This window comes from Hibiscus syriacus, unplaced genomic scaffold (genome assembly GCF_006381635.1).
Source record: "Hibiscus syriacus cultivar Baekdansim isolate YM2019G1 unplaced genomic scaffold, ASM638163v2 tig00110160_pilon, whole genome shotgun sequence".
Lineage (NCBI taxonomy): Eukaryota > Viridiplantae > Streptophyta > Magnoliopsida > Malvales > Malvaceae > Hibiscus > Hibiscus syriacus.
This window is the reverse complement of record NW_024062608.1, coordinates 2,840,981-2,855,607: the sequence shown is the minus strand read 5'-3', so window position 1 is coordinate 2,855,607 and position 14,627 is coordinate 2,840,981. Positions and strand designations below refer to the sequence as shown.

The 14,627-nt window shown below is 32.5% G+C and overlaps 1 protein-coding gene across 1 annotated transcript; it reads left to right on the top strand.

Moving 5' to 3' along the window:
• Nucleotides 1-10,381: 10,381 nt before the first annotated feature.
• On the top strand, nt 10,382-11,225 carry LOC120216522. Its single transcript, XM_039213914.1, has 2 exons — nt 10,382-10,862; nt 10,978-11,225. The coding sequence occupies exons 1-2, from the start codon at nt 10,382-10,384 to the stop codon at nt 11,223-11,225; spliced, it is 729 nt and encodes a 242-aa protein (XP_039069845.1).
• The last annotated feature ends 3,402 nt before the right edge of the window (nt 11,226-14,627 follow it).

Below are 14,627 nucleotides of genomic sequence, written 5' to 3'. Positions count from 1 at the left end.
TTCTCTTCATCTTCTGTGTCATTTCTCGGAGTTCTCATTTTCCCTTGTAAGAGCTTTCTGTCTAAGAAGTTCTTGAACAAGATCTTCATATGTTGCAGTTCTTTTTCAGCTTGGTGACCCCTGTGATCCACTCTTCTGGGGTACTTCCTAGGCCAATATTTGAAAGGCTTGACTAATTTTTTGAAATCTTCATGCATAGTTTCATTTCTGTGCTCAATTTCTTGTTTTGGTCATTCAAGTCCTTTAAATAACATGCTTGAGCTTCATAAAACCTCCTCCACTCTGATGTCCTGACTGATGCTCTTACCATAGACTGCTTTTGGTATCAATCTGGCAGAATCTTTGTGCAGTACTTTTGGTATTAATATAATAGGATCTCTGTATGCATTGCTTGTTTCTATCTTCAGGGTTTCCTCAGGATATCTTTCTTTGGTCGCATCATATTTTGTTTGATCATAAAACTTTTTGTCCATTTACGATTTCTTTCCAATTTGATGAACAATCTTTCAAGTCAACACCTTTTGGTTATGCCATGATTATGTAATGCAGACAAAAGAATAAACAATTAGAGCAATGTAATGCATGGAAAAAAAAAAAAAAATAGAATAATTAGTACCAACTAATGAAAAAAATATATCTATCAAGGTATAAATCTTAACCTCATGCTTTCTAGTTCCATGCTTTGTTTGGAAAAATTAACCTAACCGCATGCTTTCTAATTCATATGCATTTATTCAGAGAGAAAAAAAAATAATAATAAATTAAATAAATTAAAGCTAGAACTTATTTCTCCTTTGTGTACACCTATGAACAGAGGTTCAGTACTGTCTTAGATTAGGTGAATTTCTAGGGTTTATTATATGCAGAGTTTCAGTTCTAGGAGTAGGTACTCGAATTATCCTTGTTGATGCCCCCTTTGGCTGTCAAACCCTCAATCCTAGTCCATTACAGACTTAAGGATCGAGTTCAATTCGAGGGGATACATTTCTCTATACCTGACACGGAGAATAAATTCTCACAAGACATAGAGCATATAAACCCCGAAAGTTACTTGCTAGGTCTGACACGAGAATAAATTCTCACGAAGACGTCGCTTTCACTCCCACTTAAAAGGGACAAGCTTGATTAGAAAGCTTATGTTATGCAATGCAAGTGTTGTGAGGAGAATATTCAACCTTTGACAGACAAAAATAATAAAATTTAATATCTGAAAATAAAGTAAAAAAAAAATAAAATATAATAAATATTATGAAATCATAAGTAATAAAAATTTGAAAGAAAAGAATTAAAATTAAATAATTAATTTTAATTTCTAATTAATAGAGACAATTATAATTAATTTTAAAGTTTGACCAGTCCCCAGCGGAGTCGCCAAGCTGTCGTAACCGGTTTTTGTCCGGGCACGATTTTTATGCTTGGTGGGAAAATAATGTGCATAATAAGTAATTTGGGAGTCGCCATCGGCCTTTTGGGTCAGGTAGGTCGAATACCTAAAAAATTATCTTTTAAAGAGTTTTTAAGAAGACATCAGTTAAAAGATAAACTGATGCGTTTTAACCAAAAATTTTTTTTATAAAAAAGGGATTGTGGTCGGTTACGTTTAGGGAAGGATTAGCACCCCTACAAGCCCAAAATTAGTACTCTTTAATTATAATTTCTAATAAATTTTTAAAAATTCAAATATTTAATTATAATTATGTTATTTCAAATTTTACTATAATTTTTAAGAAAATATATTAATTTAAATATATTTATAAAAATATTTATTTATTTAGAAATATCAGAAAAAGACTTCTAGGTGCCTTAAGACATCTCTTTTCTTCGATATTAATAAATGACTAAAACATTTCTTAAGATAATTTATTTTAATATAGTAAGATATTTATTATTTAAAAATATTTGAAAAGGGCTTCTAGTTGTTTTAAGAACTCTTTCCTTCAATATTTTTAAAAAAATAAAAATAATAACTAAAATTAAACATATCTAGTTCATAATGGATTTTTATTTTATAGAAAACAAATAAATAAATAAATATCATTTTTATATATATTTATATGACTAAGATAATAATAAAATAATAATTAAAGCAATAATTGAAAATAAAGTAATAATATTGTAAATAAATAATGATTAAAATAAAATAAATTAAAAATATAGTGTTAAAATGTAGAATATTTAAACTTAGTATTCTACTTCAAAATATCATAAAATCCAAGGCCTACAGTGTAATTTAGCCTTAATAATATAACGGGATTAAAATAATATTAATAAATGAGGACTAAATGGGTATTTCTCTAATATATATAAAATTCTGGTAACTAAAATAATAATAAAATTCGAAGACTGAATTACACGTTCAGAAGTTAGTTTCAGTGACTAAATGAATAATTAAAACTCGTATGCGGAAAGGGTTTGACCTTAATAGAAATTACACAAGTACCCCTCCCCCTAACGGCCGTATGGTGGGGTATATAAAAAACCAATGGCTGGCCCGTAGGGCCAGCATCTTCATTCTCTTCTTTCCCTCAATCTCTTAAAAAACGAGAGCGTTTCTCTCTCGCTTCTCTTCACCGGATGGATTCGGTTCCTACCGACAGCCGTGTTCCGGCCGATTGCCGCCGGCCACCGTTCACGGTGGTCGGAAATTCAAAATCTACCCAAATCGAAGCCGATTTCCCCTATCCTAGATTCAAACGTTTCTCCTAATAACCTTCTGATAACCTAGATAAAATAAACCGAGGGTTTTTACCATTGATTAAACGGCGGTTTGACGACGTTTGGTTTCTGACGCCGCTTTGGTAAGTCTTTTCACTCTTCTCTCTGTTATTTTTCTTCTCAAAATGGTTGTTTGTTGGTGTCGTTTGGCTTGTTGTCTTCTCTTTGTTCCGTTTGTTGTCTATGGTTTTCTTTGCAGATGTTTGATGGCTTTTATAGCCATCGTCGATGTCCTCTTCGGACCGGTCTCAAATGGTGACCCTAGGTGATCAGGACTATGGTGGTGACTCACCATAGGGTTTTAACATGGGGCAGAAACGAGGTGCTTCTGGAGGCTTCAGTTGAAGGTGGCTTCGTGGAGGCGTGGCAGTTGACTGAGATGTCGACGTGGGGCGGCTGGAGGCAGAGGCGGTGCCGCGTGGTCCCTAGGGTATCATAACCCTAGGGTTTTTTTGCTGGACTGTATCAGGGCCGTTGGATCATATTAGATCCAACGGCTGAGGATCTGCGGCGGCTGGGATGAAGATGATAAAACCCTAATTGGGTTTTAGGGTTTATTTTAGGCCGACTCTGTTGGGCCTGATTGTTTGTATTTGGGTGGTTGATTTTGTTGGGCCACCAGAATTTGTATCTGTAATAAATAATAATAATATAATAATATATAATAATACTAATAATATATAATAATAATAAAAAAATAATAATAAAAAAACCAAATGTAAAAAAACTAGTGTCTTCAGATGCTATTGTCAATCTTAGGCTTAAAAGGGTTTAGATTAAATTATTAATCTTAGAAATGGATTAAAATTAACTCCATTTAACCCAATGGCAAAAATTCATGTCTGCTCCTTTGGATTCGCCATTGGTCATAAAAATAAGATAACAATGTACTTAGTCACCCAACTATTTTTGTGGTTTTGTTTGGTTATTCAACTAATTTTTTTTAAAAAAAAGATTATACTTCAAGTTACGTTTTGGGTCACCTGTAGTGAAAAAACTAATAGAACTGACGTAATAATTTTTATGATTATGATGTGATATAATCTTACAGTGACACTTCAACATCAGCTTTAATTTTCATGGCAGATGACTAAATGTCATTTAGGTATGAATTTGACAAAAAAATTGATTGACCAAAATAACACATAAGAATATTGGGTGACTAAGTACATAATTTACCCAAAAAATAAGAGGCTTAATGAAAAAAATAAGTGCTAAAATTATACCGTTTCCTCACTTATTTTTTGCTCAATGTAGGTATCTAACATTTTCGACATTATTATTTAAGTGTTTATGTTATAACGACTATTAAAAACCCATTATATGACGTATGCCATATTATATTTTTGAAAATTATTTTTAAATTTTTAATTTTTAAACCCCATTTTTTAAAAAAATAAAAAACCAAAAGTTCTTAAAAAATCTAAATTTCAATAGCCTTACCAATGTCGGCCATCACCAACACCGCTAATTGATCTAAATCTCAAAATCACGAGACCAATCAAACACCCAATTATCGAAATCCCTTACTTAAGCGGTCAACCCTGCTGTTTTTGTGACGATTTCTCCCGCAAGCCGTAAAGCATGCAACTAGATATTGGGGGTGTAAATGAACAGATCATTTAATGAATTGTTCGTATAACGTTCATTTATGTTCGTTTGAGTATGAACAAATTTTATGTATATTTAATAACGAACGAATTCGAACATAGGTGTATTTGGTTCATTTATGTTCACGAAGAAGCTCGTTTATGAGTTCATTTATGAGCTCGTTTATGAGTTCATTTATGAGCTCGTTTATTAGCTCGTTTATGAGTTCATTTATGAGCTCGTTTATTAGCTCGTTTATCAACTCGTTCACTTATGTTCATGAACAAACTCATTTACCCAGTTCTCTTTTTCCTTTTATTTTTTTTTTACATTTTAAATGTTTGTGAAGGTATGGACTAAAATGAACACATGGTAAAAGTTGAAATTTAATAAAGAGTTTAAGCATTGGTGGCATATTTTACCGTTTTTAGCTTGCAAATGAAAGGGTAAAACAAAAATTTGAACATATAAACGAGCAATAAACGAACACATTCATGAACGCTAATGAATATGTTCGTGAACATATAAACGAACACAAGCACATTCAAAAGTAATTAAACAAATAGAACAAGATACTAGAAATTTAAACGAACACAAACTGAACATGAACACCTATAAAAATAAACAAACAAACACGAACATAACCTTTTTCGTTCAAGCTTGGTTCATTTACACCTCTAGGCAAAGAGTTGGGTTAGGTCAGGTTTTTGGGTAACTCGACCCAAAAAAATATATCCTCCATCCTAACCCGACCTGACTAAAAAATATATACTCTCCACCCAAACATGATATGACCTAAAATTTTAGAGTATAGTTATGACCCGACTTGACCTAATATAAAATAAGAATTTAATTAAAAAAATATTATTTAGAGAAAAATATTATTTAGAGAAAAATATTATAACAATTATTTATAAATTTATATGAAAAAATTACACTATTACCCCACGTGTTGAGTCAGGTTGAAGGTTTTTCGCCCTTCACCCATCCCGATCTCACCCCTATATAAAATCTAAACAACTTGACCCGAATCGGAATTTTTTTATAAAAAATATGACACTATCAAATTAGGTCAAAATCAATTTCGGGTTAAATTGCCATCCCTAAGTACGACTAACATCTTATACGACAATTTCTCCTGTTTTGCGTTGAGGGTACAATGAAATTCGAGTAAATAAAATAGCTGACGACAAAGGACGATGACCAGAGCACATCGTCAACGGTCAATAATGGTAAAGGGGTTTGAAATTATACATTAGAATTTTTGTTTAGATTTGAGTTTTTTAAAAAATAATTATTTTTAAATGAAATTTGAAATTATATAAACGTGGCATGCTTTACATTTTGAGTCATTGACAATTATTTTTAATTGTCATTATAGTGTAGACCTTTAAAAGAGTAGCAAAAAATATTGGACACTCTCATTAAGCGAAAAATATTTAAAACATAAAAAATGAAAAAAAAACTGAACACTTGTTTTTAAGTAAGCCTAAATAGGAATATCATTTGGACAAGTCAGTCGATTTGGTTCAAGTTAATTTGAATTTAGTTAGTTATTCCTAATATTTTAATTTTTGGCATATTTTAGTTTAGGTTAATCTTTTTATTATCAAAGTTTAGGTTAATTATGGGTTCAAGTTATTTAAGGTTCGTATTTGTATTAGATTTGTTAGTTATCACTCGAACCCAAAAAGCCTATCGGTTTAACTTCAACTTAACGCAACCCTTTGATGATCAAAATTAACAATTTAATTTAGTCTGAATCCAAATAAACTTGAATAAGTAACTTTAAGTGATTTGAACTTAATTAAGTATGTGTTTCTTTAAAAAAAAAAAAATTTAGTAAAGCATAGTATTATAGATGGTGAGATTAGAAATTGCAGGTTATTATTGGGATAAACTGCCTATAATCGATGCAATTAACTTACTGATCAATAATTGTTTTGTTCAAAACTCGACTTTTATTTTTTTTATTATAAATTTCAGTAAAAATACAAATTCTATTATATATGTGGAAGTATTATTACAAAGTACATTATCGATAAGTAGTGGACGTAAAGTTGAAATGCATTATGATTATAAGGTGAGAATTTAATTTTAAACCATAAAGATGATAATTTTAGATTCTGAATATTAAAAGTAAAATTAACGTAAATGATAAAAAAATAAAAAACTAAATAATCCATGGAAAATAATAAATACACAACCACGTTCCAGGGCCACATGTCCGATGCAGACATCACACCCTTCAAATATATATTACACGTAGATTGGTAAAATGTCGTCAACTCGTGCAATTCTTCTCTCGTTCGTAGCCTAATTTTATGTATATGAAATATAATATGGGATGGCGTTTACTCCAATTTTCTCAACATGACATTAAAGCATTTATGTTTAATCATTATCAAAATTAAAATAAATAACACAAATTAATTATGTGAAAACGGGGGGGGGGAATTGAAGAGCCAATCGCCTGCCTCTAATTAAAGATGCATCCTATATTATTGTTGCTTTGTCAATTCCAGCGTTCAATTACCGGCAAAAACAAGTACGTTAAACATTTTTGTCTATCTAATCTTCTATTTATGTTATAAATAATTGAGTTTGGATTAAATCCTAACATCCTCAAATACCACATAATGTGTGTTATATCCATCGCATTATGAGCAAGAACTGGCTTTGAAATTATTTGATACAATTCCCATTAATACCTAATAAGACGGACCTTAATTTTGAGTTTGACAGTCAAACCATATATGATAATGACTTGATTGTCTTTGGCATACAAATCTACAATCATTTTGGTTAGTAAGTTGCTTTAAAGAAATCCACATCCAGTAAGGACATTTTCACTAAGCATCTAATCTAATTGGTAATGGTACACAAACTCTTTCTAAACAAATCATATAAAGTTAAACTCTAAACCATCGTCTTGGTTTCAATTAATTGGTGGTGTTGTTGAAAAAGGGTGAATTATTTGATGATTTAATATTTATTTTACTTGAGAGTCCTTTTAGATATTGCAAATTAAAAGCTATGATTTAATTTGAATATTAGTAGGATAATTACTCTTTTTAATATGTCAATTTAAAATGTATGTGTTATCTTTTTAACTTTGATATTAAAATATAATTATATACTTTTGTATATTTCAATTTAAATAATATTTGTTTAATTTGAATAATAAAAGGAGTACATCTGTTTAATTTTTTAAACTTAAATATATTATTATCTATTTAAATTTAGATATTAAAGATATCTGATTAAATCTCTCAGATTTAATATTTTAAATTTAAAAGATATTATTAGCTGTTTAAATTTAGATATTAAAGAGATTTAGTCGAGAAAAACTCTCTCGAAATTTCCCTATAAATATAAGCATCTCTCGTTTCTCACAACTCAGAATTCAAGAAGCTTCTTCTATTAAAAATATTTTCTCTCATTCTTAGAAATATTCTTTTTCCCCTTAGTTTTTCCATGATAGTCGAAGGCAAGGAAGTTCATGATCTCTACTATTGCTACTGTAGCTAATCATCTAGTTGTTGTATCTTGGGAGACAGACAATCAAAGCTGTCGAAACGGTTTTTTCCGGAGGGAAAAGGGGGTCCTGTTTCAAAAATAATTATTTTTGGAACGATGGTTAGTGATAAAACGTGGTTCGAGGATTCGCCACCAATCTTTGATTAGGGTGTGATTGGCACCCAAAAATGTATTTGCATTTTAATAAAATATAATTTTAATTAAAACGACAAACTTGCGGTCTGTGTTACCAAAATTTGAGTTCGGGAGTCGGTTACGTGTAGGGAAGGATTAACACCCCCATAACGCCCTAAATCAGTACTAGTCGATTAATTAATTGTCTTTGCAATAAAATTTACAAGTTCGAGTCTAATTTAATTTAAGATCCCCTGAGTAATATTCTTTGAATTTTCGGATGAAACATGATAATATTTAATTATTTCCTATCGAGAAGAATCGATCTCTCATACCTTGAAGCAATCGATTCTTACTCCAATCGAAAAAGAAATATTAATTTCATTCTAAGTTCCTTATCAATTCAAAATAACAACACCACAAATGATCTTAAGAGTGAAAAATGATAATCTAATTACTTCCATCGAAAATAAATGTTCTTTCATGCTTAAAACAATCATTTATTACTCCAATTGAAATAAAAAATATTACTATTTCATCTTAAATTCAATAACGATTCAAGTGAAAATGAACTAAATTCTATGGCCGAATTAAAATAAATAAAAATAACATACTCGGGTTCAAAATACAAACATACAAAAATACAGGGACCATTTCATAAATATTCCATTTTTTACATATTCAAATAAATGAAGGTAAAATTACAAACTAAGTCCCTAAATATTCAAAGAAAAATTAAACAATCACTACAAGACTAAAATGCAAAACACGCGTAAACATGCAAGGGCTAACAACAAATACCCCTAAAAATAAACACACCATAAATGGGTAAATTACATAGAGACGTCCTACAGGTGACTAACATGCAATATGCCCTAACTTACCGCTATATATACTACTTAGATTTTATTTATTTTTAATTCCAACCGATTATTTTTAAAAAAACTTTCTTCTTTTTATCTCTCAAAGGCTTCGGTCGGCCTACTGTCGGCCGTCCCGAACCGCCACCGGTCGTCGTTCAACCGCCGTTGCGACCGCCACATACGATGGTCGGACCCCCAAACTCACCCAAAAAACATTTACCTCGATCTAACACCCTAGCACTAAATCTAGACCTGAAACTACCCAAAACACCCCAAAAACGAGCCGAAAAACGTGCTCGGCCACCGCAAGGACTCCTCGCGACTCAAGTAATCTTTCTCCTTAGACTCAGTTTTCTTTTTACATGCAAGGGTTTTATGTTTTTTGCTTGAAATGTAAAAACACTAGAACGAAAAAAGAAAATACCCTCAAAGCTTTTGCTTTTAATGCTTTCGAAAACTGCAAGTAAATAAAAAAAGAATATACCTTTTTCTTTATTAAAAAACCGAGGGAACTTTATATTTTCTATTATCTTTTTCTATTATTTTTTGCTTGTTTCTGATGAAAATGATTACAAAAAAAATTAAAAAAAAGGTGATTATTACGTGTTTTATTAGTCTTTGTGGTTTTTTGTGTGATATGCGTTTTTGACATTGTAAGGCTCTGATTAGCTGCAGCGTTTGTTGGCTGGTGGTTAACACAGTAAGGAGGTGGCCTTGGATTGGAGAGCGGCGTCGGTTGCTGAAGCTCGATCTGGATCATTGGATGGGTCCAGATCATAGGGCTGAGATGAGAGGCGATGATTGCTGGAGTTAAAACCCTAATCTGGTTTACATCTGGGCTGTTGGATCTGGGAGCTGTTGGCGACTGCTGGAACATGAAAAAACCCTAACAGTTTTGGGCCTCCTAATTTTGGGTTATGTAATTGGGCCCAATTTTGGGTTGCTTTACTTGGATCTGAAAATAAAAAAATAATATTAATTAATAATAATATCGAATGGGATGAAAAATGAGTGTCGACAAAAGGATCTCTAGCACCAAGGAGTGGCCGAAAATTTGTCTTGAGGAAACTGTGTAGTGACAGGCCTCAACTGATTCCAATATCAGGATCAAAATATAGTATTTTATTTCCTTTAATTCTCTTTTATTTTTTTAAAGAATTTTGATTCTTTCTTTACTTTTCCTTAGACTCCACTTTGGTCTCGGATTGCTACTCTCGGGTAACAATATGAAGACATATTCTCTTCTTCTACCTTTCTTGATCCAAGATAATTCGGAATTGTGGGGAAAACGAAAATGACATAGTAAACAATTTGTTTCGTGATTTATCCTACCGTCTTAGTGGGTTTACTAGAATCTCAAAGTGGACAAATATGTATAACAGAAATTGTCGTGAAAGTAACTAAAGTTATTGATTTTATTTTAGAATATTGATTCTGACCGATAAAAAAATCAAAAATAAATGAGAATTAATATTCTATTTATTGGAATTATTTCTAATTTTGGTTTCGTTTCTTTTATAGAAAAAAAGGAGATAGTAGACTCTACTAGTTCACCCGACATGATTGTTAAGATGGTGGTACTGGTTCAGAATCCAAATCTGAATGTGAGTCAATCAACAGTGGCAATTAACCATAACGAAAAGCTGGTGAAATTATGCAGAAATAATTTCAAGATGTGGCAACAGAAGATAGTTTTCTATTTGACCACAAGGAACCTTTCAAGGTTCTTGAAAGATCCTCATGTTCTTGAAGATGGAGAAGACATTGTTGAAGCTTGGAAGAATTCAGATTATATATGTCAGAATATAATACTAAATTGTCTTCAAGATTCATTATATCCGATATATGTTGGTTATGAAACATCAAAGAAATTGAGGGACACATTGGACCACAAGTACAAAGCTGAAGATGCTGGAACTAAAAAGTTTTTAGTTACCAAGTTCTTGAATTTTACTATGGTTGACTCTAAACCAGTAGTAAAACAAGCGGAGGAATTCCAACTATTGATAAATGGAATCCTTGCCGAGAGAATGGTCATAGGTGAATCCTTTCAGGTAGCCGCCACTATTAAGAAATTACCTCATGGATGGAGTGACTTCAAGAATTATCTAAAGCACAAGAGGAAATAAATGACCATGGAAGAACTGTTTGTCAGAAGAAGACAACAAAATTACTGCCAAAAAGCTCAACAAAGAAGAGGCTGAGGCAAACGTGATAGAAGTCAAAGACTCTAAGAAGGGAAAACAACCCAAGAATAGGTTAAAACTGGGACCTAAAGGAGGAATTTCCAAGAAGGAAAAATACCAAGGGAAGTTCTTTAAATGTGGAAAGATGGGGCACAAATCCTCTGAGTGTAGACATCCAAAGAAAGCCAAAGCTCGTGAGGCTAATGCTGTGGAATGAATGACTAAGGATGTGGAGGATATAGATTTGTGTGTTGTGATCTCTTAAGTCAATCTGGTTGACTCTAATCCAAGAGAATGGTGGCTCAATACTGGAGCCACACACCATATTTTTTTGCAACAAGGAATTTTTCTCTGAACTGACACCATACACAATGGGGAGAAGCTCTACACGAGTGTTTGATCCCAAAAGTTGATTTTGTCCAAAGGGAGAATTTGGGTAGATGATATGTATTGATGACATGTAGAGACTCAATGTTATCTATATAAAAGCTAAAAGCATGAATAAGAATAAAATTTCTTCCTCTGTTTATATGCTTAAGTTATTTAATTTATGGCATGGTAGGCTTGGACATGTTAATTATGATGCTCTGTGGAGATTAATTAACTTGAAACACATTCCTTCATTTCATATAAATTATAATAATAAATGTGAAACATGTGTTGAGGTAAAATTCACAAGGTCATCTTTTCAAACTGTTGAAAGAAATACCGACCACTTGATTTAATTCACAGTGACGTTTGTGACTTGAAAATTATCCAAACGAGATGAGTGAATAAATATTTTATTACCTTCATTGACGATAGCACAAAGTATTGCTATGTATATATGCTTAAGAGCAAAGATGGAGCTAAAAAAAATTTATACTCTAGAAGTAGGAAGTCAAAACCAACTTAATAAAAATATTAAGATGGTAAGAAGTGATCATGGTGGTGAAGATGTTGAACCCACAACATGATATTATTCACGAAGTAACACCACCTTATTCTCCTCAACCAAATAGAGTAGTTGAGCGGAAAACTCAGACTCTAAAAGAAATGATGAATGCCTTGTTAGGCAGTTTTGGGTTATCATATAACATGTGGGGAGAAGTTGTCCTTTAAGCGTGGTGTGAAGATGTTGAACCCACAACATGATATTATTCACGAAGTAACACACCTTATTCTCCTCAACCAAATGGAGTAGTTGAGCGGAAAACTCAGACTCTAAAAGAAATGATGAATGCCTTGTTAGGCAGTTTTGGGTTATCATATAACATGTGGGGAGAAGTTGTCCTTTAAGCTAATTACCTTTTAAATAAGGTATCCTAAAAGGAAAAAGACAAGACGCCATACGAATTATGGAAAGGTCAGAAATCTTCCTACAAACATTTGAAAATGTGGGGTTGTCCTACCAAGGTAATGACCACATTACCAAAGCAAATGAAAATGGTCCTAAAAATGTGGATTGTATTTTCATTGGCTATACAGAACATAGCAATACATATCTATTTCTTGTGTATGAATCTAAAAGCCTTGAGATTCACAAGAATACGATAATGAAATCAAATAATGCATCATTCTATGAAAATATTTTCCCTTATAAATCTAAGGAGGTTGATCAGATTTTAATAAAACGAACCTTAAAGACTAATAATGAGGATAGTTCAGATAATCAACAAGAGGCTGAAATTGAGATAGAGCCAAAAGGGAGTAAATGGGTAAGGGTTGAAAATCATTTGGGCCAAACTTCTTAACCTTTATGTTGGAGGCTGGACCTTAAAAGTATATTGAAGCAATATGATCCTCTGAAGACACCTTATGGAAGAAAGCCATAGATTATATCATGCAGAACCATACGTGGAAATTAGTGGATCTTCCTTCGGGGATTAAACCATTAAGTTCTGAATGGATTTTCAAATGAAAAATGAAAGTAGATGGAACAATTGATAAGTATAAGACCAGATTGATAATAAAAGAATACCCGAAAAAGGAAGACCTAGACTATTTTGATACATACTCTCATGTATCAAGAATAACATCCATAAGAATGGTACTAGCATTTTCTCTTTGCGAAATCTAGAAGTACATCAAATGGATGTTAAAACAACTTTCCTAAATGGAGATCTTGACGAAGAAATTTACATGGAACAACCTGAGGGTCATGTAGTTCTAGGTTAAGAAAGGAAAGTCTGTAGGTTGGTAAAGCCTTTGTATGGACTTAAACAAGCACCAAAATAATGACATGAGAAGTTTGATAGTGTCATGATGACAACCAACTTCAAGATAAATGAGTGTGACAAGTGTGTGTATGCAAAAAAACAAGCATATGATATGTTCTATGCTTATATATGGATGGCATACTCGTTGTTGGAAGTAACACAATCAAAACGTACCAAAGATATGTTAAATTCAAGATTTGACATGAAAGATACATGATTGGCCAATACGATTCTTGGCATCCAAATTAAAAGGTCATCTAAAGGCATTATATTAACACAGTCACACTATGTGACAAGATTCGAAATTTTTTAACAAGGGTAATAATGGTATAGCTATAAGTCCACTAGACTTTTGTTCACATTTGTCTAAAAATCCAGGCGAAAGTGTTCACCAGGTAGAACATGAAGGGGCATAGGCAGGCTAATGTATCTCATGAGCTGTATGAGACTAGACATCACTTTTATTGTGAGCAATTTAAGCATATTCACGAGTAATCCAAGTGAAAATCACTGGAAAAAAATAACAAGGATATTGAGATACCTTAGATATACTCGTGATTACGATTTGCATTATTCCAGAGATCATGTTGTCTTAGAAGGATACTCAGATGCTAGTTGGATATCTGACAGTGGATACATATTCACTTTAGGAGGAGGAGCTACGAAATCCTTAAGACAAATGATAATAACTAGATCCACAATGGAATCTGAGTTTGTAGCTCTAGACAAATCTGGAGAAGAAGCAGAATGGCTTTGGAACTTTCTTAAGGATATTCTAGAATGGCTGAAACTTGTGCCCATTGTATGTATATATTGTGACAACCAAACAAAAATTGTTAGAGCACAAAATTTCTTGTATAATGGTAAATCGAGACATATACTTCATCGACACAATACCATTAGACAACTGGTCTCAAATGGATTTATCTATATTGATTTTGTAAAATCAAAAGATAACATCGCGGATCCACTAACCAAAGGGTTAAATCGAGATCAAGTTGAGAAAACATATAAAAGAATGAGACTAAAGCCCATGAAATTTAAAGGCGTTATATGAAGGGAAACCCTACCTTGTTGACTAAAGATCTCAAGATCTAGGTTCAAAGGACAACCTAATTGCATAACCTGTGTACGGTCACTGTGGGGGTTTCTTATCCCAAGTTTGTTCCTATGATGTACACAATGATCAAAGTGGTATAGGTTAAGCTAGGCTTTTAATGACCATTGTGTCCTGCGGTAAGCCGAGCAACATAAGTCACCTATGTTAGAGTGAAGTGAGACCGTTTCAAGGAGACTATTGGGGCATAGTTCTATCAAACCCTTATAGAACCAGGCGATGTCCATGGCTTTAAGGGGGCGTTTGGATGGGGGAATGTGGGATTCCCATGGGAATGGAATCCACATTCCCCCGTTTGGTTAGC

Bases quoted from the DNA above. Each gene is read 5' to 3' on its own strand.
- LOC120216522 (XM_039213914.1), top strand. From the start codon at position 10,382: ATGATTGTTAAGATGGTGGTACTGGTTCAGAATCCAAATCTGAATGTG. The intron at 10,863-10,977 runs GTGAATCCTTTC...ACTGTTTGTCAG, and splicing joins TGCCGAGAGAATGGTCATAG to AAGAAGACAACAAAATTACT.